This window comes from Orbicella franksi, chromosome 2 (genome assembly GCF_964199315.1).
Source record: "Orbicella franksi chromosome 2, jaOrbFran1.1, whole genome shotgun sequence".
Classification (NCBI taxonomy): domain Eukaryota; kingdom Metazoa; phylum Cnidaria; class Anthozoa; order Scleractinia; family Merulinidae; genus Orbicella; species Orbicella franksi.
Window position 1 is genome coordinate 1,589,298 of NC_138146.1, and position 26,983 is coordinate 1,616,280.

Below are 26,983 nucleotides of genomic sequence, written 5' to 3' on the forward strand. Positions count from 1 at the left end.
GGCTCAAGGGAACATAGAGATGGGCTATTAAAAAATGGAATAGCACCTTTTCTTAACAGCTGGCACTTTGAATTTCAATTTTATGACTGCGTTACCAAATCTCTGGAAATGAATTGTCTACGTTTTGTTCTATTATTTTCAACAAAGTCTGTTCAGGTGTAGCTATATGTTTGGTTACTTAGCAACAGGAATTTCTATAGCATTCAGCTTGGCTGTGGTAACAGATCGAGTTAAACACTCGGTTAATTAAACACCTGACTACACCAAAAAATAGGATTTCATTTGAGTCGTAATTCATCACTTAAAGAATGCAGCATTCGTCAAAAATATTCATGTGGAATATTGAAAAGGGAGGTATCAGAAAAAAGACTTGACGATTCCAAACAGGCTGCTGCCTTAGCTTCAGGAACAACATAGAAAGCATACGTCAGGGGTGGAAGGATCAGGGGATCGCCTGGCGGAACTGGATTCGGTTGGAAGACTGGAAATGACGAGTTGGCACCCATCACAAGCAAGTTTTCATTAAGTCTCATCTTCCTACAGAGCGAAAAAAACAAACAAATGCTGATGAACGTTTAAACCATCATTATTGTGTTGTTAGGTGAAATTAAATTTCCATTGTACTGTATTATGCTAAATTACTGTCTAAATCAATCTGGTGTTATAACTGGTTTCCAATTCTACCATTATTAGCATGAACAAGTGACGTATCAGTTCGACGCGCAATCTTAGGACGTCCCTCAGGACGTCTATATGGCAATCGGTTGACCATTGGTCGTTAGACGCCAATGGTTAACCCCTAAGACTGCGCGGAAGTCATCGACAACCTTCGCTTATCTTCGAAAATCTTCGGTCAGTAATCTTCGGAAATTTGCGAAAAATGTTCGCAAACACGGTTTCTTGTGGCCTTCAGGCAACTTTTGGAGAATCTTCGGAAACCGCTTGAGATTAACTTTGCGTTGTCCGTAGCGTTTCGGAAATAGAAAATAATATGGGATTTCTCATCGAGAGCTCAACTCGAAATAAAGTTGAACACGAGAAGAGGTTTTCCATATCTAAAATCGAGCATGTATAACTTTGCTAATTACAAATTCAAATAACGACGTTTTGACGCTTTCCGAAGATTTCCAAACATTTTCCGAAAATTTCCGAAGATTCTCCAGAAGTTTCCGAAGACCCCCTGTCCGAAGGCCAAAGCATTTTCCCGAAATATTCCGAAGATTACCGAAGATTTCTGAACATAACCGAATGTTGCCGAAGAAGGATCTGAATGTTTTAATCGGCTTTTCTCAGGGCTGGAAATCCTGAAAGAAGAACAGCGCAGTTGAAGTAAATATTTTGTTTTTGATAGTTCTTTATTTCAGCAGATTGTGGCACGTGTAGGTGTGAGCCATTTAAATAATTATAAAGCTCACTTTCGGTTTCACCTTTCACAGAAATCGAGCGATCTTATTACTGAAGACATGACAATTTTCTACACATTATCACATTACCTTGTAGTTAAAAACTGTTCGCTCATCGGTTCTGCTGACTTTCATTAAATTAGAACCCAAAAATTAATGACCAACCTTGAAGTTATGCATCCCTCTGGACTAAAAAGGTATTCATCGACACCAGATTCCCGAAGATTTTGTCCCAACTGCAGATCAACTGGGTTTTTTGGGTGCAAATTCATGGCCAGAACTGAGACAGCACCCCGCTTGTAAATCCTGCAAGGCCGAGAACAAAATACAACCACGACTTTTACTTCTTGGTATACTTATTCGCGTGAAAGACAACAACAATAACAAAAGCAACAAAAAAACTTTTATTTCACCCCGGAATTAGAAATAATTGATTACAATTAGCTCCCCCGGGAAAATCTCGTGTGATTAGAGACCTTAAGGGCCCATTAACCGATCTTTTCGAGCCGTTGCTAAGGAAAATTTATTCTCATATAACCTCATCATTTTTAGTTAGTTCAGAGTTATTTCATGTGTTTTAACTTTGCCATGATTAGTAACACTAGTGATGACGTCATCAGGCCACGCCCATGGTCATGTGACTAATACTGAAAAAACGCAAAGGCTCTTTGGCAAATTACTTTATCGAGATTTTTTCCATTGATTTAATATTTCAATTTAAGTCATCATTACGCTATGCATAGATTTTGTTTCATTTCTAAAAGGTCAGATTTTGAGAGAATTTCAAAATATTAAAAAATTCGTAATTTTCTGAAAAGAGCATGATTTTGAAAAAGGAATGCATAGCTATCTTTTCAACGTTGGCTTTGATCGAAATCCGTCGAAAAAGGCTGGATCTAATGAAAAACCGCGTTTCCTTTAGCATTTAAAGAAACCGGAAGTGCGCCCGATAGATATTGGAAGTTACCCTATCAGCGCGTGCGCAATTTACACTACCAGCGTTCTTCGGTAAGATCAAACAAAGCCACACGGAGTTAGCTTTTATCTTTCTATTGCTCTTGTTTTTCTGTCTTTTTCTTATTGTCTCTGCTTGTACTTTTTTTACTTTGCATTTTGTGAAACACAAAGAAAAACATCTAAAATGTAAGCGAATTTGGAAGTTATTGAGTTGTTTTTATTTACCGCGCTCAGGCTGACGTAAGTAACCGGAAGTGAAATTTCACCTCGTTAGCAACGCGCGCGAGCACGCGCATAAATCGGTTAATGGGCCCTTAAGATACACGTTCAGCGTAAACGTCCAACCCGCTGTTTGAATTAGACGTTTGCAGTTTGCCGTTCGGACGTTAGTCCATTTAGATTGGAGTAAATTGGAGGCAATAGAAATCATCCTATCAATGCATTGGTATTGTCTAAATAACGTCAATATTGAAAAAAAAAAACCAAGAGTTTTTTCTCTAGTAGGTGTAGATTTCTAAAGAAAAAAGGTTTAAGCCGGCTCCATATTAGATTTCCACTTAGGATCAGTGCCGTTTTACAAATTAAACAACAACAATTTGCTAGGTAATTACTTATTTGCCTAAAAATTATAGCCAATTGGTAGAAGAAGTATTTGTACGTGGGATAAAATAAAATTCAAGGCAATAAAGCTTGAGGCAAACGACTTATGTGAAAACCCTCTTCTTGACGTTCAAAACGCGAGACGAAAACCTCAAACGTGACGTCTGGCTTTGGTCACGTGAATCATAGCGGTGGATCTAAAAGTGTCTATTGAGAAAGTCAGGTGACTCTCGGATCGATATTCAATTTAACATTTAGCACTCGAAAGCCTGCATGCTAAATGTATACAATTAAAGAACGACATCTTCTTACCCAGTCTTGGTGCAATGGGCAAAGATTCTCACCAGTTCGGGACGATGGTTGCCACGGTCTATTCCAAGGACTTTAGTGCCAAACAGTCTTTTATGCAGGACTGCTAACCAATAATCCTGAGTGGATACAAAAAATGGCGTTCTACCTCCCAACTCAAATTTATTTTCCCATTGGAGGTGAACGTGTCACGTGTCATGGATCAAAACTCACTAACTCCCTAGAGAAACAACAACTCGAACTTTGGGCTCGCACGTGATCAGGTCATGCACCTTGAAACCGCGGCAAATTTGAATGCCAGCCGGCGTCAAGTTGAGAGGTATGAAAAAAAAACCTAATGACTGGCCCCAAGGGAAACAGTGACTTTTATGAGGGGCTTGGGGAAACAAAACTCACTCTTTCCCAAAAATGGGTAACACTACGCATATCCGAGGTTGAAACATGGTTTGACTCTTAAAGCAGTCAATAACCAAGAATTTAATTTGGAGAAGTTTATCTTGCAGAAAATTTTGAAGATTATTTTCACTAACTGTAATTTAAAATAATTATAAATCTCAGAACAGACGCGTCAAAAAATATTGTAGGTAAAAACCAGATACTACATACCAGCATGTCCACAAAAATTTGAAACCATGGAATAATTTGGTGCTTGCATTCTGTATTATTCTTTCCTTTAGTATTAAACGATCCTTATAAGTGCTCACTGATCGAAGAATCGAGGTTTGTCGCTCTTTTAAGAGCGATTTCACAAGTAAAGGACTCGCAAGTAGACGCAAGTTGAAAACTTGGGTTTACTTGTTACTCTGTTTGGCCAGGCCCCTAGTGCACTTGCGTTGACTTGCGATGACTTGTGCTCACTTTGGTCGAGATCAAATTTGCATGCAAGTTGACGCAAGCTTTTCACCGTTTGGCCACCCAACCTAAGTCAACGTAAGCTGAGTGGCGTCCATTCGTTGTTATAGCAACCTATTAGCCAATGAAATACAGGATATGTCTGCCTTGAAATGGGTTTTTTGCGACTCGCATGCACTTGTGAGGAAACTTGCGAGTCTGTTTGGCCACCCAACATAAGTTTCTACGCATGTGCATCTTGCGGCTACTTGCGACTACCTGCGAGTCCGTTTAGCCGGGGCTTAATTGTGTCAGTGAATGCGACGGCAATTACGGGTTTACACCACGAGGGATAGTTGAAGCCCCTCTCAAAATTGCACGAACCTTTTAAACAAGGGAGATTTGAAAGAATTTTCAAACATCACTAGTGGTGTATTTTCACTGCTCGAGTTTTCAATTGACTACTTATTTGTTAAAGGACTGAGAAAAATAAGAACGCCGGGCCTGTATTAACTTGCACTGCAGTGTAAATTAAACGTTTACGTTATATTGGCCTGCTAGTGCTCTTGGTCAGCCAAACACAAGGAAGAAACTTAGAATAGAATAGAATAGAATAGAAAACCTTTATTTTAACACGATAAGTTTTAAAGCTAAAAGCTTGTGGGGTCGTGTATAAAATAAAAGAAAGACCTAATAACAACGTAATAATAAGTTAAAATTAAAAACTACTGACCTTATAAGAACCTGATCAATTTTTACAATATTTACACGTCATAAAACGTTCAAATTTTCTCATTCATATCATAAATTAATAAACGCATGGTGAGAGCGAGGGCTTAAGGCCAACAGACTTACAGGATTTGGTTCCAAGTCTTGGCCAAGCAATGAATACTCTCCTCTAAACATTGACTGCCTTATAACGACCTTATAACCATGTTGAGCTACCAAACCGAGTTTGTTTAACCACCTAAAATGTAAGAAGATGCGGAAAAGATAAGATGCCAGAGAAGGGGAACTGGGATTTTGTCCTGAGTTTATAAATAAAGGACAAGGTATGTAGACCATACATAAACGAGAACGGTTGGTATTTGTAACGAATATTAAGATTCGATATGACGGCTCAAAAATATAATTAAAAATTTTAATTTTTAAAACTAAGGAAGGACTAAGGGCCAACTTAGGGAAGTAAGGACTAAGGGCTAACTGAGGGCCGTGCTGAGGAATATTGGCCAGCGCAGCGAGTCCGTACAAAAACGTTTTCTTTTTTGTTAAATTGCAAAACATTGCAAAACCAGCGTCAGGTTAATGTACAACGTAGGGATACAGAATAAAACCGGCCTAATAGCTTAAAACAGACCGAAAGGGCGGACGGCTTCAATGGACCTATGCTCCACACGTACTGGAAAGGAATATGTCAAGTTAAAATACCGGAAACAACTCGGGGGGTGGGGGTCCCGTATAAAAAGAACAGGGTTGTTCGTCGTACCTTTTAGGCGTTAAAAAGCGGTTTTGAAACCTCTTGGAAAGTTCAGCCTTAAAAAGTCCGCATCAGGAGCTTTTCTGATACATTTCAGGGTATTGAGCCCAAAAAAATCGACATGATGTAATGTGTTGTTTTAGAATTGGTACTTCTTTGGGGCAAAAATATAAAGCCACGTCCACAAAATAGAAACTCGGTACCTCTTAGGTGTTCTTTTCAAAATTTCCGACCGGCACCTCCGTCCTTTTTATGGGGGAGTCCCTCCGGGGAAACAATAGCGTGTTTAGAAAGATCAAACAAGTGCAGCGTGAAGATGTGAGTAAACAAATCCATACTCACAAAAAGCCAGATACAAATCGGTCTGACAGTCCTTTAGCGCCTCCTCCGGCGACATTTGCAGTTTCACCCAACCACCTGGGAAGATTAGGAGCAACTTGGTCGAGAACTTCATCAGCCTTGTCTAGGCTTCGATGCAATGAATCTAATGCCTGTGGTACGAAGAATTGGGGTAGGGAGCTTTCCACGGCTTTCATATCATAACTGACAAAGAAAATTGGTGAGTCAACTTAGGACCAAAGGATCGCACGGGTGCCACATTTTAACACGTCTTCTGTAAAACTGAACGCAACAAGAAGTATTTCTACTCCATCCTGGATTAGGTACTAGTACATGTCTTCATTGCATGGTTACCCACATTATTAAATTCACCGGTGCCCACTAATACACCTCCGTGGGAAAAAGCACTGTGAGTGTTAAGCCTGGTTTCACTAGCAGCCCAAGCACAAGGGCAAGCACAAACGCAGGCAATAGGGATGACCCAAGTAAAAACGAAATTCGACGCAGACACAAGCACAAGCAAAACCATCCGAAACTTCCAAACTGTTTAGGCGCGAGGTAATCTGGATCCAGCGTTTTCATTGGCGAAACTTAACCACGTGTGGTAAATATTCTTGTGCTTGTGTTATGCCTGATCAGTATTTTGTTTTCACTTGTTGCAGCGCAAACGCAAGCATAAGCGCAAGCACAAAAAAAAGGCAAAATTTTAATCCTTGCGCTTGTGCTTATGCCTGCGTTAAGGCCGTTTGCACTGTGAAATAATAATTATTGTGCTTGCGCTTGTGCTTGCGTCGCTAGTGAAAACCAGGCTTAAAGTGTCTTGCATAATAATACAATGCAATGTTGTCAGTCAGGTTTTGAACTCGGACCGTTCGATTCGGAATCTACTTCAGTCGGAATCTAATTCAGTCTACGAACCTCCGAGTTCTCAAGTTGTGGTGTGAAATATTCTTCTTAACATTATTATATTGATGTAAAATAAGTGCACTCACTGATGCCAAGTGACTGCATCGATAGAGGATTGACCTTTCTCAAGAAATCTGTGAAGGTAAAATAATAATTGTTAAGGTCAGCACATACTCGAGGACATGAAGCGAAGGCATCCTGTAGCAACAGTTTTCCTCGTGTGACACGCCAGCTTTTGCGAAAACGTTTTGTTGCGGGAAAAACAACACGGAGCTTAAGCAAACCACGGCAGCAACGGCAAAAAGAATGTCACCGAACAAAAAGTTTTAATGAGCAGAATAGCTGGGCACGTGCGTTATAAATATTTGTGCATTTCATAGCCGTCCTCTTCAAAACAACAACGTGAAATGACCAAGTTTGGTGTATTTTGAAAAACGTGAACTACGACGGCTAATTTATCGTATTTTGCGTCTAGAATTGATCGCTGTCGTTACATCAGTCTTTAGTTTGAGTAGGGTTTTAGATCACTCGGCTTGAACAGTTGTAGATAATTGCGAGATTCAAAGGTAAATCGCTCACCCTTTCAAGTAATGCGTGGAACGTCCTCCTGGCTGTGTTACATCAGGTCCAACTAGGAAATTTTTAACGCTAGGTAAGCTTGATAAATGACTTCTTAGTGTTTTAAAGTCTTCAGCAAGTTGTTCAGATGAAACGTTTATATTGAAATGCTTCTTCATGTAACGATTTGGCTCTGACGAGAAACGAGAGAAACCACAACACAATCACATTACCATTGGTAGGTTTTATGGTTGACAACCAATTTCTATGTTGAACAAAACTTGGCAAGGGCTAAAAGACGATTTACCGGACAAAACCAAACCGTAAAAAAAGGGCAGCTTGTTTTACAGAGTTGTGGGGTCTTGAGAGCGATTTCTTTGTCTTGTAAAACAAAATATCAAGAATACAAAGAAGTCAAAGAAAATTTCTCTCGACGTATTTCAGCCATATTTTAATAAAGAGATTTCTCTGTTTTAAGCCCCGGCCGAACGATCGCAACATCTCAACGCAATGTATCGCAACATTGTTGGGCGAAACATGTTGTGCGCGTTTAGCCGTCCTATTGCGACGTGTTGCGACATGTTGGGTGTTGATGGGTCAGGTTTGAAAATGGTCAAATTTTTCATGCAGCAGTTGTGTATGTCGCAACTGGTTGCAACAGGGTGGCTAAACGCGCGCAACATGTTGTGCTCAACAATGTTGTGACTTTTGCGTTGAAATGTTGCGATCGTTTGGCCGGGGCTTAATGACTTGAACTCGGTAGTTCGCAAAAAAAAAAATTGTGAAAGGCGCGGTGGCCTCATCGTTAGCGCGCTCGTCTCCGGATCTAACGGTCCGGGTTCGAACCCTGATCGGCCGGGGACATTGTGTTGCGTTCTTGAAAAAGACATTTTACTCTCGCAGACCCTCTTTCCTCCCGGTTGTATAAATGGGTACCGGCGAATTTAATGCTGCGTGGAACCCTGCGATGGACTAGCATTCCATCCAGGGGAGAGTAGAAATAATCTTAGTCGCTTCATGCTACAGAAACCCCAGATGAGCCCCAGCCTGATGGACCACTTGGCTTGTGCGCAGACGTGACCTTTTTAGTTCGCAAAATCTCGTGATTAATTAATTGATGTGCTTGCTGCTGACAGACTACGGCATTTATTATGTAAACTGCGGTGTTTGCCAAGGATTTCCAGCCCTGAGAAAAGCCGTAATTTTACGCGTGTGAAATTACGATAATTTCACTGTAATGATATCGATGGCGTAATGTTTGATGTCATGTTTGATCCTTCAACTGTGTTTAAATTTGTTGGTGTATGATGGAAAAATCTTCGTATCTTCCTCGAAATTCTTCGGTCATCTTTGGAAATTTTCGGAAAATATTCGGCAAGGTTCCTGTGGCCCACGCTAGCGACCTAAGTGGAAAGGACTTTTAGAAAGTCTAGAAATATCGGGGAATACGAAGTAACCGAGATCGAATTAGAGGAGTCTAACTGTGAGTTTCTGTCTGAAATTGCTTCTTGTTTTGTCTTGCATCCACGTTTAACCTGCGACCCCCTGCTGTTAAAAAAGAACGCCTGATCGCACGTTCCATTCAATTAAAGGTAGGCCACCCATATAGTCGCTCTGAAGTTTCCTTTTATTTACTGTTGTTTGCTTGCGGTTAGCATTTATGAAGCGAGGGGGAAGGCGACTTTATGCGTCCTACCATGAAGTTCTTGCCTCCACGTTGGGTTACATTGAAATGCAAATGCAATTTTGTTAGCCTTTGAAAACTTTACTCTTTCTTATTCCCAATTGCACTCGAAATCATGCGATTACCCATACAAAACCGAAGCACCCGACTGAGACACAAATCTGCCTAGCAACTTGTGACAACTGGATTGAGAATACACGTATGCTAAAAAGAAAACCTTCTCAAGAACAACACAGTTGGATCCCTCTAATTCGAAGTCGGTCATTCCAATCGCGCCAGTATTTCGAAATGATTTTGGTTTACCTTGACCTAAAATCAAGCGATTTTTCATCACATCTTACTTGCACTGGAACCTCTTGTTGACCTGGTTATTTCGAACCTCTCACTTTTTCGACTCATTTTGCAACCAACTAAAAACTAAGACCTTTAAACGCTGTTTTAGACACATTGATGATTTCAGTTCAAATCTTGTTCTTTGCCAATTACCGGTAATGACGGTGTTCTTAAAAACACCTCTAAGATGAGAGCTTCAGAAATAACTGCATGTAGTGAGTTTATAATATCGCATGAAAGCTGTCGAAATAATGCTATAGTTTTATCTCACTTACCATTGCCAAGTTCCCATCCAAATTTATATCCATTGTCAGCTGCATATTTCACTATTTTCAAAGGGTTGCTTGAATCCCACGAGCCATTTTTTGATCTTCTTAACAACCTTAATGTGAATAGCACTTGCCAGCCAGCTTTTTCTGCTATCTGATTAATCCTGTCCAGATCTTTACCATTAATATTAAAAGTGGCTTGTTTTACGAAATGTTCAGGTGTTTTCTCCAGGTCATTAAAAAGAACAAAGTCACCAGCAGTACCTCCAATCCGAGCATAAGCGGGCGAGAGAGCCTTTGTTAAGGCAGTTATTTGTTTTTCTTCCGCAGCAGTGAAGTTCCACTCAACTAGAGTCCTCCAAGGTATACCAACAGATATAAACTTTTCGTCCACAGTAACAATTACTGAGCTGGTAGCTACGTTTACAGTAAACTTAGCTCGTGGGTAAGAAACATCCGCAGCCTTGAAGGGAGAAACTTTGTCGATATCTCGCTGATGCACACTGAGCAAGTTAACGAGCATTACAATAGCGCAAAGTACAATGACAAGTACAGTACTTATAGTGCGTCGATCTCGGAATAATCGCCGACACATTAAAGCCATCTTTTCGGGAAACTGAAGCTTTTCAAGAGGTTTATGACTCTTTACATCGACTAATATACAAGCCATCATCTGTTTCAAGTCCACATAATCAGACTCAGTTTGACCGTTCTCCACACGTCCACTTCTAAAATTTATGTTACCGATGAGGGCAATTTATTATATGAATGAGAAAGTAACTTCATCGTGATTGGTTGAAAACAGGCCAATTTATCGTTAATTGATTGGCACTACTCTGCAAATTTATGCGCGCGCGTTCGTAATTTTCTCATTCGTATAATAAATCAGTACAATCGCATGAAATCTCAAACAATTAACTATTTACAACAATCGTGATATTTGAAAATTCATTTAAATTGTACTCGCGTTAAGGCCCATGCAATGTTGAGGGAGTTTTCAAATATTAGTTGTAGTGTAAATCTTTTATTCATTCATCGTGTCTTCCAGTTCGTAAGCTTGCAAGTGTTTGTGGAAAATCATATCTCTTGGTAACTGCAGTCAACAGCAAAACGCCGACGTGACTCTTGCATTCATCTTTCTTTGTTCTCCTGTTAGGCTTAAGCCGTCGAGGAGTGTTCACTCTGATGTTTCTGGTTCGGCCTGCAGCAGTTATTTCGAATTTGAGGGTACGACTTTCCATCAAAATTGGTGGGATTTTGAGAAGGCTCGATGTTTCAATTTCAGAGTGGTTAACTGTTTTATCATCAATGAACGCATAAGTCCTTGAAAGCTCAGAGAGTCACATGGTTTACCAGAAGGTGAATTCTTCTCTGGCTTGATAGCTTGAAGTATGTACGATTTTGTCTCTGCGAACTCAAGTACTACCAAAGGACTAAGGTATATAGCTATAGGATATTTTAGCTAGCCAATGTATCGATCAATCGACAAATTTGCAGTAAGATTTTATAAGCCTGTTTTCTCCAAGTCTTTAATTCTATTCAAGTCCATCTGAGGTAGTTTCCCCAGTGAATAGTACCGTTGATGAGAGATCTCGTTCCTGCTGTTACTTTAGGAGCACTTTTCTTTATAAAGAGCCAGTATTGAGTAACAACCTTTATTTTATTTTATTTTTTTTAATTTCGTAAGATCGATAAAACTACAACTTTTGGTCTCCGCTCCTTTACTTATCTGGCAACAAAAGAATGGAATTCTTTACCCAATTTTATAAGGTTATGTAACTTCTCAGACTTCAAAAAGCACATCAGTAAAGCCAATTCATGAAACATGTAAATGACAATTTTATAATTAGTTAATATAAGTCAATTGTAAATATGTAGATAGCAATTTCTATTTTAATTTTTCGTTATCAAATATTTTGTTCTCGGAAATATTAGCTTGTCAAGCTACTCTGAAATTCGAGCTTAAATAAAGTTTATGTATGTATGTATGTATGTATGTATGTATGATATTGAAAGCTGACATATATTAACATTTTGCCGACATTGAGCGGAGAGCTGGGTCCGAGCGTAGCGCGCGAAGAGTCACGGGTGGCGCGATTGAGATGAGAAACATGTGACACTCTAAGGTCCGCCTTTCCACACGCAACTTTCGCCTTTTTAAACTCGTGAAGACGAGTTTATAGGAGTTAGTCGAGATCACTCACTTGCTCGCTCGCTAGCTCGGTCGAGTCCTGGAAACGTTGGAAATTTCGGAGCATATGAACTCCCTCACAGGGTTGGTGAGGCGAGTGGCCTTTTGAAAAAAGTACTAAGAAATTGCCTCTCTGCCACTCCCCAGATATATTTTTGGTACCGATTGTCTTTGATCATTTGCATATTCTAGGGAGTAGTAGAAAGGTATTTTTTATCCCAACAGTCAAAACAAACATGGCGTCGTGTGTTCTGGTCTACTAGACGGAAAAACTCCGTACTTAGAACCAAATCACACCTTTAAAGAGTTCGAAGAGGTAAGAAATAGCATCAAGAAGACCCTACTGATTAAGAGGGTAACAATGGCTTAGAAGCATTGATATCGTCCTCCGGGTTGCGAGAAGGTCTTAATCAAAGATCTCCCTGAATACATGTATACTTTAACACCACATGTCTCTGAAATTTTGGGTGTCTCAATGCATTCCTTGGCTTTATCTCGAATGATAATAAATTTTAACCAAGTTTCTTCAACATTTGTTTCATTCGGTCATCTTTCGTTGCAAATTTTATGCTTTAAAAAAGAACAGGATTTGCTATTTGCCATTTCGTTTATTGACATTTCTTCGTTTTGTTTGTTCAAGTAATTCGGTTTGGTGAAATGCTTCTTATGAATTTATTGAAGGTTTTAAAATATAGTTTTGAGTAAATTATAAGTACAAACACAACGTAAGCCACTTTTATTTAAATTCTTTTTTACACGTACCATTTGGAGCAATTTTCGAAGCATTCAACTCGTAACGCTATCGCCAACAACATAATATCACGTTGATCTATATGTGATCAACAGAAGATGAATGGATAAGAGAACACAAGTGAGGATGATCCTGGTCTATTGGAAAACATCATGTACATGCGATGATACCAAATCCATAAGGGTGCCAAATGTTCTGGGGTGGTCCCGTAGGCAAATGCCCGCTCCTCGTTGATACTAAAATTTCAAATGACCCACCTTCAGAATGAAGATGTGAGCAAATACCTGTCTATTGCCCGGAAGGACTGGGATGAACACTGCTGGAATTCACTGATGCATTACGTCCACTTAAGGAAGTTCATTCCAGGATGAAAGGGCTGTTTAAGATCGCATGTAAACGCAGGCTAGTTTTTGACCACGGCTACAGGTGGGTTGCCCCACCTACGGAATCAAGTTATATGGCCTTATGTCCACGCAATGTCGTGTTCATTTCAATTGTCACGCACTCTTATCCAAATGTCTCTTTGGTTCTTTGGCAAACAACTACCACATAACTCATACTCACACACACAAATCAAAGACGCAATTATACACATAATCAGGAGCCCATAGTCAGGAGCTCCGAACATAATTTCATTCACCTTTTGTATTCACGAGGTTTGCTCATAGAACAATTTGATTAAAGAAGACTCAACTACAAAAGATGAAACCCGAAAGGAAGAAACCAGCCTCTAGCCTGTGATTGTGCGAACCATTTTTTTAACCCCCTCATACAACAAGCAAGATAACCCGAAAAGACCACAACAACAAGAAGAGGAATTTTTTTTTCTGTCGTTTCTTTTTTCTTTTAGTAATTCCTGAATTTATTTGTCTCTCTTCCATGCTGTATTTCTTGCAGTGTATCGCTCGTCTTCCATAATCCATTTCCACGGGATTTGAGCGACGTCTGTAATCAAGCTCAGCTTTCGTAGGCTGAAAATTGTCACAAAACCAAAGAGTTTTAAAATGTTTAAAATTTCTAGGTTGTCAGAAATCCTTCCATCATGGCTCCAAGCACGCCAATGCATTAGCTTCAGGAACAACGTAGAAAGCATACGTCAGGGGTGGAAGGATCAGGGGATCGCCTGGCGGAACTGGATTCGGTTGGAAGACTGGAAATGACGAGTCGACACCCATCTCAAGCAACTTGCCATTAAGTCTTATCTTTCTACAAAACAGATAAAATGTGCTTAATACCCTTTAGGAAACCATGTTCGAGTTACATCTTTGAGCGATAAAGAGGACACTTCCTTTAACTCGATTCGTGCGAAATTATAAATCATAGGGAAATACAAATCTAAAACTTCCCAAAGAGAAATGTACGCAAAATAGCCCTTTTCACGGCTAACTTTTGTCATTTTCATTACGTTAGAACCCAACATGTGTGTGAGGCAATTTTAAGAAAATGTTACCGTGAAGAGGACTATATAAACAATAACCTCCATTTGGCGCGAAAATATGCTCGGATATTTGTCCGCGCACGTTATCGGTTCCGAGAAGCAAACAGTTTTCCGAGAGCTCTGCTCGAGGAAAACTGTGAGCTTTGAGGAACACATTATGTCCGAGGACAAATATCCGAGCATATTTTCGCGTCAAATGGAGGCTGTTGTGTTTATTATCCTTCAAGTCTTTTTCGCAACACGCGCGGTTTTGAAATTTGGGGAATATCGCTCGGATATTCTCTAGTATTAGCTGGGGAATATTCAGTCACGTGACGCGTTTAGACCAATCGCGCGCGAGCGAAAATATTCAATGGATCATACAGTGAGATATGGTCTTGTTTCACGACAAACCTGGAGGTTATGGATTCCTCTGGAGTGAAAAGATATTCTTCTAAACCAAGTCCTTGAAGGCTCTCCGAAAACGTTATCTCCGCTCGTCTTTTCGGATGTAAATTTATAGCCATAAACGATATGGCGCCTTGCGTGTACCTTGAATGTGTATAGAAAAATTCAGAAAAATTATAACAGTTATTTTGAAGGTACCAATCCGGTAACAAGAGAGGCGGTTTTTCCTTTATTATTGCTCTCAATTTATTTTGAACTTTAATTTTATTTTATTTTCTTATGATAGAATTACAAGAATTGCTTGCGCTAGAAACTGGTTCCAGAAATAATCGAGACGGGGGCAGAGATTCTATTAAGAAGGAAAGAAAGAAAAAAAGTGATGATAATTTACGACAAAATTATAAAAGGTACAAGTAAACAATAGAAACAACTACAGGCAACCGAAAACAAAGTAACAGTGTAATGTGCACGTACATAAGCGACTAGAATACTATTATCAATAAACTATTTTTACAAAGCTCAATAATTTTATAGATTTAGAATTTTGATTCGTGGTTACTATTTTGTTTATCATTTTGTAGTTACCGCGTTGGTTTTGTGATTCTAGGGCACGACTGCCCCCACAGTAAGTCTCATGACTTCAAGTAGTTTATCTTAGTTTATCAAGAGTACTTAGGCTCCGAACAGTACCCCATCGATGGTCATGTTTGGGTTTGTCTACTGGCCTTGGTCTGTATGTCCCACAAAGATCATGTTTAGGTTCTCGTTCTCTGAACTTAAATTCAAGAAGAAACAAGAAACTAAATTCAAGAACTTTGTATCTCGGTACTGAAACGTCGCCTGAAAGCGTTTGGGTTAGTGTTTCGTAAGGATGCTTAATCCCCCAAGGTCAGTCGTCCCGTGTGGCCCACACATAGCTACCGATAGGCTATTTAAGTGCGTGTGCATTTGTTAGTCAAGTTCATTTAATAGTAGAAGCAGCAGTAGAAGAAGAAGCAGTGGAAGTTAGACGAAGATTATAGAAGACAGTAGTCCAACAATAAAAGATCCATAAACATATTCTCGGTACCTCCTCGTTTGGACGATAGAGGGATTTCCAATACTGTAATAATTTAGAGAACCTCTTTATCTTCACATTGTAACACATCAAGGAATAGTTTCTTTATTTCATTTCGGAATTTGACAGTGGGACGGAATTCCCCAAATTCTCTTGCCGTAACCGACCAATGACAAACGTTAGTCTAAGTAGACTTGGAATAGCATTACCAGGGAAGCTCAGGGAGTGCACATATTAAATATAAAATAATTTAACACTACCCTAGAAATTTACAAATTTGGCATTGAACGTAGAAAGAATTAGGAAATAATGTTAAAACTGCGAAGTCTATTTGTCAAAATACAAACGCGAGTAATTAATTACAGTTTTCCAACAACAGCAAAAAAAATTTATTTCATTACAGTGTTAGAAATTAAAATGTTTTGCTGATATCATAGGGGTGTTGGCTACCCGAAATAACGTAAGATTTAAAAATGCCAAGCACCCAATTAAATATATATATTTTACATGTTTAGGTCAGGGACTCAAACAAACAAACATAGACACACACAAAGAAAATTAATATAGAAATAAACAAGCTAATTACCAGTAGACTACAGTTCTTACATTGCAAAACAGTATTTTATCCAGGAAGAGCGATATACGGATGTCTAATAGTGTTCAATAAAGTGGTGCTTCATTTTATTTTGGAACAAAGACAACGAAGATGATTTCATATCTTCAAATTTATAGCTCTCCATAAAACTATTTTTTTTTCTTAACAGCCGTGTTGATTTCCCACCGTGAAGAACAAACTAGATTTCTCTGCGGAATGAAACCCAACTGTTGGATACCTTTTTAAATAAGTATTCCAAAACCACAATCTTCTAAAAACATAAATTGCATAGTTGAGAATGGAAGCGTGGTTCCAAAACTGTATGTATTATTCTACTAGGGGTAGGGCTCAAAAAAAGTTCTTACTTTCTCAATGAAGCTCGAGAGGTAGAAAGTGTTTTCATTGATCCTTGAGGGGAAAAAGCTCTCAACATTTTAGAAAATGACATTTACTTACCCAGCTTTCCTGTTGGTACAATGGGCAAAGATTCTCACCATTTCTGGAAGATAGTAAGCACGGTGTACTGCTAGGACTTTGGTGCCAAATAATCTTTTATAGAGGAGTGAAAGCCAAAAATCCTGCATGGATACAATCATGTTTACTCAAGTCCAATCTTCTTAACACCTTTGGTTACGTAAAATAGTCCACTTAGAACAAAGCAGTGTTTATTAGAAGTTACAAAATAGACGAATTGGGTCCGACCTGTGTTACAAAGCTGATAAAACTGCTTCAGAAATGTTGTTGTTCTTTTTGTCAAATTATTATCAGAATCTGGAGATGATATTGTCCTGATTATGGGGTAGGGGTTAGAAGAATACGTTGGCCTTGTTGTATTTGATATTCGAAATCATGAAGTCCAACTGTACCAGTTTGAACAGTAACTTACTGTGATTAATTCAATAATCTGGAGTACATTGAACGGGCGCAAGTAAACATGCCCAAAACCTGTCCATAATAAATGATTATTTTAACTGTTTAGTTTTCTACTCTTTTCTGATACAGTTTTTAGTATTGACTGAATTTTTTAGACGTTTAAACTTACAGGATTTGGTTCCAAGTCTTTACCAACTAATGAATATTCTCCTTGAAACATTGATTGCCTGATAACTACTTTATAACCATGTTGAGCGGCCATGCCGAGTTTGTTTAACCACCTAAACCAGGAGGAAATGTGAGCAAGATAAAAGCACGGAAAAATAAAAAACAACTCTTATTAATCAAGTTCCACTGGGATTTTGTGCTTTGTTTATACACGTAGCTAAGGGCGAGGTAAGCGGACCAAACCAGAAAGGCGTAACTGATAATCTGTTAGTCACAGTCAGTTTCGTTCCGTCATTTCGTTTGTTCTCGCGCGACGCCCCGCGAAAGCGAAGCGAGAAGAATCTTCGCCGTTTTTGTTGTTGTTGTCTTTGTTATTGTTGTCAAACAACGATTAAAGGAGCTCAGTCACGGTATTGTGAGTTATTTTGGCCACGTACAAAATTACCTCTAAATTGAAGGAAACCTGAAAATACTACGATTATCAGTTGAGTAAGGCACGAGGGAAGTTTGGTTACGAAGTTTTGGCCTTAAAATTATGGTGTTGTCACGGGCAACTTACCTCGTTTCCGTTGGCAACAATATCAACAGCGTTTGATCGCCTGTCGCGTCGCCTACAATTTCGCGCGCTTTGCTGCCAATGACGTCAAAGGTCGACAGGTTGCCAATGGATACAGAGCCAGTTGCTCGTGACAACAGCACGATTTTTACGTTAAAACTTAGTGACCAAACTTTCGTCCCGCCTTACTCAACTGTTAATCGTAGTAATAGCTTACTAAACCTAAAAAAAACATCAAAGGGGCATAATAAAACATAAAAGAACAACGATGTTTAAGGATGGAAAAGATTGACACGGATTATACATAAGACGAACTTGCAAACCTTAGGCTAAACATTCCAAGACGGCCAAACCGTGACGTAACTAAACCTGAAATTCTTATAATATCATACTCACATAAAACCAGCCACAAATCTATCCGATATTCCTTTAGCCCCTCCTCCAGAAACACTGGCAGTTTCACCCAACCACTTGGGAAGATTTGGATCGACTTGGTTGATCACTTCATCAGCCGCGTTTAGGTCTTGGAGTAATGTATCTAACACTTGTGGTACGAAAAACTGAGGTAGGGAACTGTTCCTAGCTCTCACATAGTAGCTTTAAGAGAAAATTAGGTAAAAATTCAACTTGTTGACCTTTCAACTGCTAATTCTGCTTGCTCTGTGACGTGCACAATGCAGTTAAACGCTAAAAGCGTTTTAGAAAAATATGTCATAGGGTAAACACCCTGACTAAAGTAGAATTACTTCCAATTAAAATAACTGGGAAAATAAGGAATAGCTTCACTGTAGCCCGATAATAAGAAAAAGAGGATGCTTGTGAAATACCTCGTCTCTAAAAGTGGCACTGGCCACTGGTGCAGGGGCTGTCCCGAACTCCCACCTCCCCCCCGTCTCCCCTGCCATATTCCCCTATAGAAGCTGTTACTCAAGAAGGGGACAGGGCAACCCATATAATAGTTAAGGCATACATGTATAGAAACGGGTTCTTTACCAAGATCGTAACAACTCCATCACTTGCACTCATCTAGCCCTTTTTGAGATAAGACGGAGACCAAGGATTGTAGCCACTGCACTTCAATTTACTCATAAAACGCAAAGTAATTTTAAAGAAAGTCACGAAATTAAGATATGTTAATGTAGCGATCCTGTTAATTTATCAACGATGAAACGGACGATGGCCTTGAAAATGCAATGGCATACCATCGACTTGTCATTTCACATACGTCTAGCCATGCAATAACCCCTCTTATTATATGACTTGCATTTGTAACCGATATAACGCGCGCTCTGATTGGCTAATACTAGGGCATTATTCTTCCGTAATACCCACGGACCGATTACGGGCCTGCAAAAGCCAAGAAAAGAAACATATAATAAACTATTTATCAATCACGAACGTTCGGTCTTTACGGGAAAAACTCGCTCTGAGATTTTCCCGTAAAGACCTGACTCTCGGTTGATAAGTAGTTGGTCTTCAATTTCATATTGTTTCCGAGCAATTCAAACATCATTTTGAGGGCAAAAGGGCAAAACTTTGAGGGCTTATAAAGTCGTCAGTTTTTTTTCCTTTAAGTCTCAAACTGTGGAAAAGTGTATTTCAGGTGATAAATTTCTAACTAAGCAAGACATTAGCACTTTCATTAGGACTTTCAACGAATAAAACAAACGTCAAATGTTGTGCAATTGGTAAACATCTGAAAGAATACAACAGTCTGCTTGCAGCAAAGATAAACGATTGAGTATATTGTTTAACAATTTGAAGTATCAAATAATTATACTTACTGATGCCAAGTCACAGCATCAATGAAAGTATGTCCTTTTTCAAGAAACCTGCGAAGAAATAAGAAGAACAACATTGTTGTGAAGCCTGACCTCATTAACTCAAACCGTCTTCTTAATCATTTCAAGGTAATAATGTTTTCAAATGAACTGAAAATAATGCATTGTCATAAGAAATCAAAACTCAGTTCAGGAAAACGAAAAATACCATATGGCAGCATCGTGCACTGGGGCTATGTGACTTGTGTCATTGCAACAAAACTGTGACACAATCTCTACACAAAAAAATAGAAAAGTGTTTCCGAACCCAATATGCTTTTTGGAAAACTTTTCATTACAATTCTATCACCTATTAATAGCCAATCAGCGAAGCTCTATTGGAAATCCGGAAATCTGAGTGGTTCTCACATCGTTTTCTATTCGCTGTTAGTAGAATACTGCTAGTTTACTAATGCAAATGCTGCAATCTGATTGGCTTGGCTACTTCTATACTATCAGCCATTAGTGTGTAGTGGCTGGAGGTCGTCTACGAAATAGCAATTTCATAGAAATCTCGAGTTCATAATCTAGCTATTAAATAGACAACGATCGCCCGCGCTGTTCTTGAAACTGAAAATAATTCTTCATTTTAGGCTTAATAGTCGACTTAGCTACGCCTCGTACTCAGAGAAAACTTGGGTCCGTAGTCTAATTGCAATTGTAACATATTCAAAAAATAATTTCTGTGTGGTTGAAGTTATCAAAAATTATGCGTTATTCTTGGAAAAGTTGCATGCACTTCCTTAGTGACATCTAACCTCACCTTTTTAAAAATTCCATTGCATTTCCTCTTGGCTGTGTTACATCTGGTCCAACAAGGAAATTATCAACCCCAGAAAATCTTGATAAGTGTTTCCTAAGTGTTGCAAAGTCTTCAGCAAGCTGGTCAGGCGAAATGGCAACATCGAGTTTTTTCTGAGGATGATTTAGCTCTGTTGTAACAGAGAAAAATTGCTTTTATTTCTACTTTCCATTGCTATAAAGCAGAGTGAGGCCTCTAGGGAAATTAGTGTATTGTACGGGTATGTCATTGTGTGCGTTAAAAAAAGAGACAGAGAGAGAGAGAGAGAGAGAGAGAGAGTGGGAGAAAATGTAAGTGATGTAAGTATAAACAGCAATGTGAGTAGTGCAAATAATGTAAAAAATATGTATATATTTAGCTCTTATTAACCTAGCAGGAGGTCGATCTGTATGAGAGAATCTTGACCGAGGTCGTGAGTACAGACCGAACGAAACAAGGTCTGTAGACACGACCGAGGTCAAGATTCTCCCATACAGACCGACTAAGCTCGGTTAATAAGATGTTTATTATATGGCAAACAAAGAAATTTAATTCGTTTAATATAACTGGTTTTTAATAGCTGACATTTTGCTTGCGAACGGTGATCGGCTGAACTTAAATCTGCCAAATTTTGCTCGTCTTCTTTACGTTTTTTCTAATCAGGCTTTTTGGCACTTTCATACCGTAAATAAATATTTTTAGTAGAAATTGTCAATAGTTTATTGACCGTAAAATGTAACCGGTCTAGATGCTGGTCTAGATGGGAAAATCTAGACCGCGGTCAAAATCAATTTCAACAATGAAATTTGTGAATTAGGTAGTTCCCAGTCCATGTGAGACCAAGTCATATGATAAATATGTATATATTTAAACAAAGAAAAAAAAAACACAGAAGAAATCGTGTACATATTGTATTGCAAGAGTAGCGTTAAGTAGCGTGATGTAAGTAATGTAACGTTATGTAAGTAAAGTGTGTACTTCGTGTAAGTGTCTTTATTAATGTTGATGATGTAAGTATTGCATTGTAAATGGTGTGAGCACAGCAATATAAGTAGTGTAATTGATGTATTGTAAGATATGTGTAAGTACCGTAATATAACGTGTAGAGTATTCCATCTAAGTATCTTAATGTATACGTATTGTGAATATGGCATTGTAAGCAGTGTTAGTGTTCTTTGTGTGGCATTAAAAATAATCATACTGTTAATAAAAATAAAGCGGAGGAATGGTTTTGAAAATCTTGTGGTCCTTCGCTTCGCGTCACAGGCAAGATACGTACTATTAGTAATGACTGATTTACGAACTGGGTCCGTCGTTCATGTTAAGAGTTAAAGCAGTTGGGACTGATATTTTTTCCAGCAACAGCAAAAATGAATGCATATTAAATATCCGTAACAAACATTCCTGCATGGGAAATGTGACTGAAGAGAAGGTTCAGTTTAAAAATTCCCCATCGCCTCCCGCTGGAGTTTTCAGAATGGCCTCTTTACGTACTTCACCCTCTACAAAGTGTTCCTAGCCTGTTTCATTGAGGCTGACCACAAAAGAAAGCCGACACAGAACATTTCACCCGATTGTTCTGAATTGAAAAGTATCTACAGATATTAAGTTATTAAAACGGTGACTGATAATCAATACAACGAATTCCATTTAGTTGGATTCCATTTTAGAGAGGATGAAGAGAAGATGCAGATTATTCCTATGGTATTCCCTCTCAATTTACTTTTAGATTATTTTCACCTACAGTAATAAAACGGGGGCTAGAAATAAATATTGGTAATCCAAAAGGATCCGTGGCTGCGTAGCACAGTAAACAGTTCAAAAGGTGTAAATAGTAATAATTCAGTGCTGAAATAAATTTAATTTATAGCAAACGTTTCGGGCCTAGCCCTTCCTCAGTGCTAAGTTTGAAACGAATTTAACTCATGTGAACAGCCATACAAATTAAAAGTGCGTGATAACAGAAAGGACTGGATAATAATAATAATAATAATAACAACAACAACAACAACAACAATAATAATAATAATAATAATAATTATAATAACCAAACAATTATAAGGGGACTGCTAAAATTCTGGTCCTGAGTAAAAATTGTAGATATGCAGTAGCTAAAAATTGTTAAATCTAAAAAAGTTTAAAAAGTATACAAATACACTAAAATGCTAAGATAGAGTCAATAAACTGGATACCATTTCAAAAATAACTTAAGGTTACCGTGTACCCTCAGAAGTGTCTCGCGTCCAAGCTATGTATGTGTCCGGCTTAATCTTTAGAAACCTAAACCCCCGTATCAATTTTAAGTTCATACAGCTGGCTATCAGACTATACCCAAAATTTTGAAATAAGATGAAAGATCGAATGTTTCACGACCTCTAAATGCGAGGGTCCGAATTTTTAGCAGTCTCTATATAATTGTTTCATTTTCAAAATTTACTTTGACTCCTGGTATTTTATTTTTGTCCATTAATAATATAGGCTGTATAGCGGCATTTTCACATTTCCATTACATTTTTACATCCCATGCACATATCATGGTGACCTATCAACGCCATAGAAAAAATTGCTTCAGAATGGTGTAATTTTTTAAAGTACGCATTTTTATTTATTTTTTTATTTTTTTTCATAATCTTATTTGTTATATTGATTTTTTTTATTAAAAAATAAATAAAATAAAAAATGCATGAGAGTACAAAAGATTTGAGAAAATAAAAATTAAAAAAAATAATAACCTCCGTGGCCCAGCAACGCCATAGACCACAATGCATCGCGAGTAAATGTGTGATATCCCATAATCCTCCAGAAAGCTTTCTTTTTCAAAATGAGGAACTCAGAGTGGGAAGAAGATACAGAGCCAGAGAACGACCTTAAGGAGCAGGTTAGTCGTAACCTGCGACAATCTGCGACAATCTCGAACCTTCTTGTGTAGTGAGCGGTAACCCAGTAACCTTCCTGGCCCTTTCATTTCTTTCTCCACAGCCTCTCTCACCTCGTCTATATCGACAAAGTAGTCAGTGTACCTGATCCCAAAATGATGGAGACGGCGGGATAGAGTCCTCAGGCTCCAAGAATACATCGGATATTTGGCTCTCATAGAGTCTACTATTTCAGATTGTCGCAGGTTACGACTAACCTGCTCCTTAAGGTCTTTCTCTAGCTCTATATCTTCTTACCACTCTGAGTTCCTTATTCTGGTCGCCATTTTGAACTAGTGAGACAGTCTCAGATAGTGCAGAGCGCAATTGATAGCTCTGGTACGGTAGTCTCATAAGTACTCACCCCTGCTCGGTTCACTTCCGGTTTGTGTCTACCTTGGTAGTCTGCTAGGGCTTTTCCCCTTTGCAGTGTGTATGTTTCAAGGTTGTATTTTCATTCAAGGTCCAAAAATTACGTACAAATTAATTACTACTGGTGTTTTACGTTGATTTTCGTTCATTTTAAATTCGATAATACGTTGAAGCAGCAAACGTGACAATTTAGCTCTTCGCGCCAACTTTGTAACTTGATACTTTTGTCTTCCTCGCAAAGGCATGTAATATGAAACCCTTGTTTTCTCCAAAACACGCCGAAGATGTGCCTGTTTTTTGGAGATAAATGAAAGAAAGTTAAATATCTGATGTAGTGATTAAGAAACGGGACAGAAACGATGTTGTTTTACTAAAAATGCAAATTTTTACCGATGAACAAGAACTAATTTAATTATCAGATAGTCGCGAAATACCACTTTCTTTTTCTGTTGCCACCTTTGTTGTTAACAATAAAAAATTCAAAATTAACACACAACGATATTGATGGCTGAGAGGCGTTTCAACGAAAAGTATTGAAGATAAACAGCGCTACTTGGCCGATATGAATGAGTCTCCTCAAAGACTGATTAAATTAATTTGCGCTTTCATTAGGTGTCACGGAGTTTGCAGCAATATTTGAGCACTTTCCTGGTTTCTGTTGCTACAAATTTACAATTTGCGGAGTATTAAAGCCACTAACTTGGGAACTTTTTGGTCTCTCTTACAGACACAATTAGGGCAGGAAATAAACAAGCCGCTAAGGAGAAGCAATACATTTGAACCCTGACAAGCACACTATTGTAGATTGAAAACAGCAGATGATATTTGTTGAACAGACCTATGTGTAATTCTAAAAGCTACGCAGCCACAGTAACGTTTCACTTTTGCAACAAAAAGGGACAATTGGCGCTACCTGAAAAATAACTGCTGTCACATGGCATGACATATAAAATACCGCGTGGAAATTAAAGATAGTGTATAACAGTAACGACGCTAGAACGCATGCGTCTTATATGTTGAGTTCTGCCATAAGGAAAACCACTCAACATCTGTGCGTGATTCCGTATGCAATGTATCCTTCAACTAATATAGAAGCCACGAACGCTAACTAATCTGCGCATGCGTTTAGGGCAAATTAGTTTTGTTCCTAAGAGAATGGTACCACAAGGAGAGCAAGGGGTTACCTGAAACAGATATATAGCTTTGCGATGTTCATACCCTCCTGACGGCGATGGAACGTGTTTTACGTAGAGGATACATGTATCTTTCCCACCCCACCCCCACCACTTCCTTGCCTCTAAACTAATAAATTAACTGAAATTAATCAATTAAACAAACATTAAAGTTTACACCTTAGCGTCTTAGTGCCTAGTGCCACAGTACCTTAGCGGCAGGCAGCTCCCATAACCATCCCAATGGTGCACTCTGCCCTAAAAAGAAAGCTTTCTGGAGGATTATGGGATATCATACATTTATTCGCGATGCATTGTGGTTTATGGCGTTGCTGAGCCACGGAGGTTAAATTTTTTATATTTTTACTTTTTCAAATCTTTTGTATTCTTATATATTTTTATTTTGTTTATGTTTTAATGAAAAAAATCAAAATTACAAATAATATTACGACGACAATAAAAATAAAAACGCGTACTTTACACCACTCTGAAGCAATTTTTTTGTGACGTTGATTGGCCCACCAATGCACTTACCATTGCCAAGTTGCCATCCAAATTTATATCCATTGTCAGCTGCATATTTTACTATCCTCAAAGGGTTGCTTAGATCGCACGAGCCATTTGTTGCTCTTCGGGACGCACTTAAAGCTAAAAGTACTTTCCAGCCAGCGTTTTCTGCTATCCAATTAATCCTGTCCAAATCTTTACCAGTAATATGTACGGGTTTAAAAGGTCGCAGTGGCTTACGTTTCTCCACCTCGTCAGTAAAAATAACAAATTCAGCAGCAGTACCTCCAATTCGAAAATATGCAGGGATCAGAGCGTTCATCAAAGCAAGTATTCGTTTTTCTGCAGCAGAACTGAAGTTCCAGCCAAGAATGGTTCTCCAACTGGTGCTGACAGACAAAAACTCTTCATCTACAGTGGCAATTACTGTGGTTGTGTTTATATCAGCTGTGAAGTAAATTGGAGGTAAAGAAACGTTCGCAGATTTGTGAAGGGAAACCTCAGCGTTGATATTTCGGTGGCGAGGGAGACTATAAAGGAAAAATGCAAGTGCTATGGCGTGAGAAACACAGAGCATTTTTCTTCTAGCATGATAATCAAGAAAGCGCTGATGAAGACGCAACCATGGACCGCAACATCGAAACATCATTCAGAATAGTTAGCCGGCTTAAGTGTACGTAGCTATAGAGGAACTGCAGTGGTATGACGCTCATAGAAGTATATTCACCTTTATATGAAAGAAACTTTGAGAATCGATGAATAATATTAACTGTGGTGGTTAATTCACTATGTTAATTAACCAGAGTGTATCGGAGCAACCAAGTTTTATAAAGTAATGCCTCTCCATACAGTTTTTCTGGTCCATGCCAAGCATTTTCAATCAGCTTTTTAACAGTCTTCAAATAATCGGGTTTCGATGTAAAAATTACACCAGTGATTGGAAACGGACTGAAAATTATATGTTATATAACAGTAAATGGACTGACAGTTGAACACTATTTTGTTGAAATTTCTTTAAATAATACTGTCCAACCCCACTAACGGCCACCTCTCCACAACAGCTACTACAATGACCCCTTTTTTGTCTAAGCAGGTGGTCCGCACATTAATTCGCTCTTATTTTGACTTCCCTACAAGTGTTAAAGAACAAAAATTTAATGTTATTGGAGAAAACTATTGTTGGAAGTTCTTGATGGAAAAAACTCGGTGAACATTCAATTCGCTTGTGCTTAGAGTTAAATTACCTCACAGATAACATTTTTCATTAAATTTCGTAGTTGGTGTTATTTTAATTGGAATGGTTATCTTTATTTAGGCTTAGTGTCATGACCGGGTGAAATACTAAAATGCATTTTATGTTCTTTTCTTAATGTAAAGTTTTACATGTATTTTCTTCGATGTAAAAACGCGGCCAACCTGATTTCTTTAGTGAAGATTATAAATGCAACATTTTAGCTTATACTAAATATCTCCTAGTAACACTCTAGTTAAAAAGAAAATGTGTTATTCGCGAAAAACAGGTTAGAAGTCGATTTCATTCAAAAGAACTTTGTAACACGTCCGTTTAACACCTACGTGAATTAATTTATCTTTTTGAAACTACTAACTACTTAAATATTAAAACATAGAAAAGACGTAACTAGTAGGGCCGACTTTATTCTTCAAAAAATAAGCCTGAGTTGTTGTTTGATAACGGTTGCACAACAATATTTGTTTAAGGTATCGGCCAGGGTT

The 26,983-nt window shown here is 38.5% G+C and overlaps 3 protein-coding genes across 3 annotated transcripts; all 3 read right to left on the minus strand.

Moving 5' to 3' along the window:
• Positions 1 to 259: 259 nt before the first annotated feature.
• LOC145475191 (heparanase-like) lies at positions 260 to 6,809 on the minus strand. Its single transcript, XM_081455224.1, has 5 exons — positions 5,920 to 6,809; positions 4,956 to 5,067; positions 3,273 to 3,388; positions 1,569 to 1,709; positions 260 to 537 (listed from the first exon to the last, which is right to left on the minus strand). The coding sequence occupies exons 1-5, from the start codon at positions 6,111 to 6,113 to the stop codon at positions 321 to 323; spliced, it is 780 nt and encodes a 259-aa protein (XP_081311350.1). The 5' UTR covers positions 6,114 to 6,809; the 3' UTR covers positions 260 to 320.
• A 2,327-nt stretch (positions 6,810 to 9,136) lies between these two features.
• On the minus strand, positions 9,137 to 10,340 carry LOC145475206 (inactive heparanase-2-like). Its single transcript, XM_081455229.1, has one exon. The coding sequence runs from the start codon at positions 10,337 to 10,339 to the stop codon at positions 9,665 to 9,667; it is 675 nt and encodes a 224-aa protein (XP_081311355.1). The 5' UTR covers position 10,340; the 3' UTR covers positions 9,137 to 9,664.
• Positions 10,341 to 13,559: 3,219 nt separating this feature from the next.
• On the minus strand, positions 13,560 to 26,289 carry LOC145467494 (heparanase-like). The gene is made up of 9 exons (XM_081451048.1): positions 25,277 to 26,289; positions 20,266 to 20,434; positions 19,467 to 19,514; positions 18,079 to 18,279; positions 17,128 to 17,239; positions 16,542 to 16,663; positions 16,351 to 16,353; positions 14,440 to 14,577; positions 13,560 to 13,814 (listed from the first exon to the last, which is right to left on the minus strand). Exons 1-9 carry the CDS (start codon positions 25,896 to 25,898, stop codon positions 13,649 to 13,651), a joined length of 1,581 nt encoding a protein of 526 aa, XP_081307174.1. The 5' UTR covers positions 25,899 to 26,289; the 3' UTR covers positions 13,560 to 13,648.
• Positions 26,290 to 26,983: the final 694 nt, after the last annotated feature.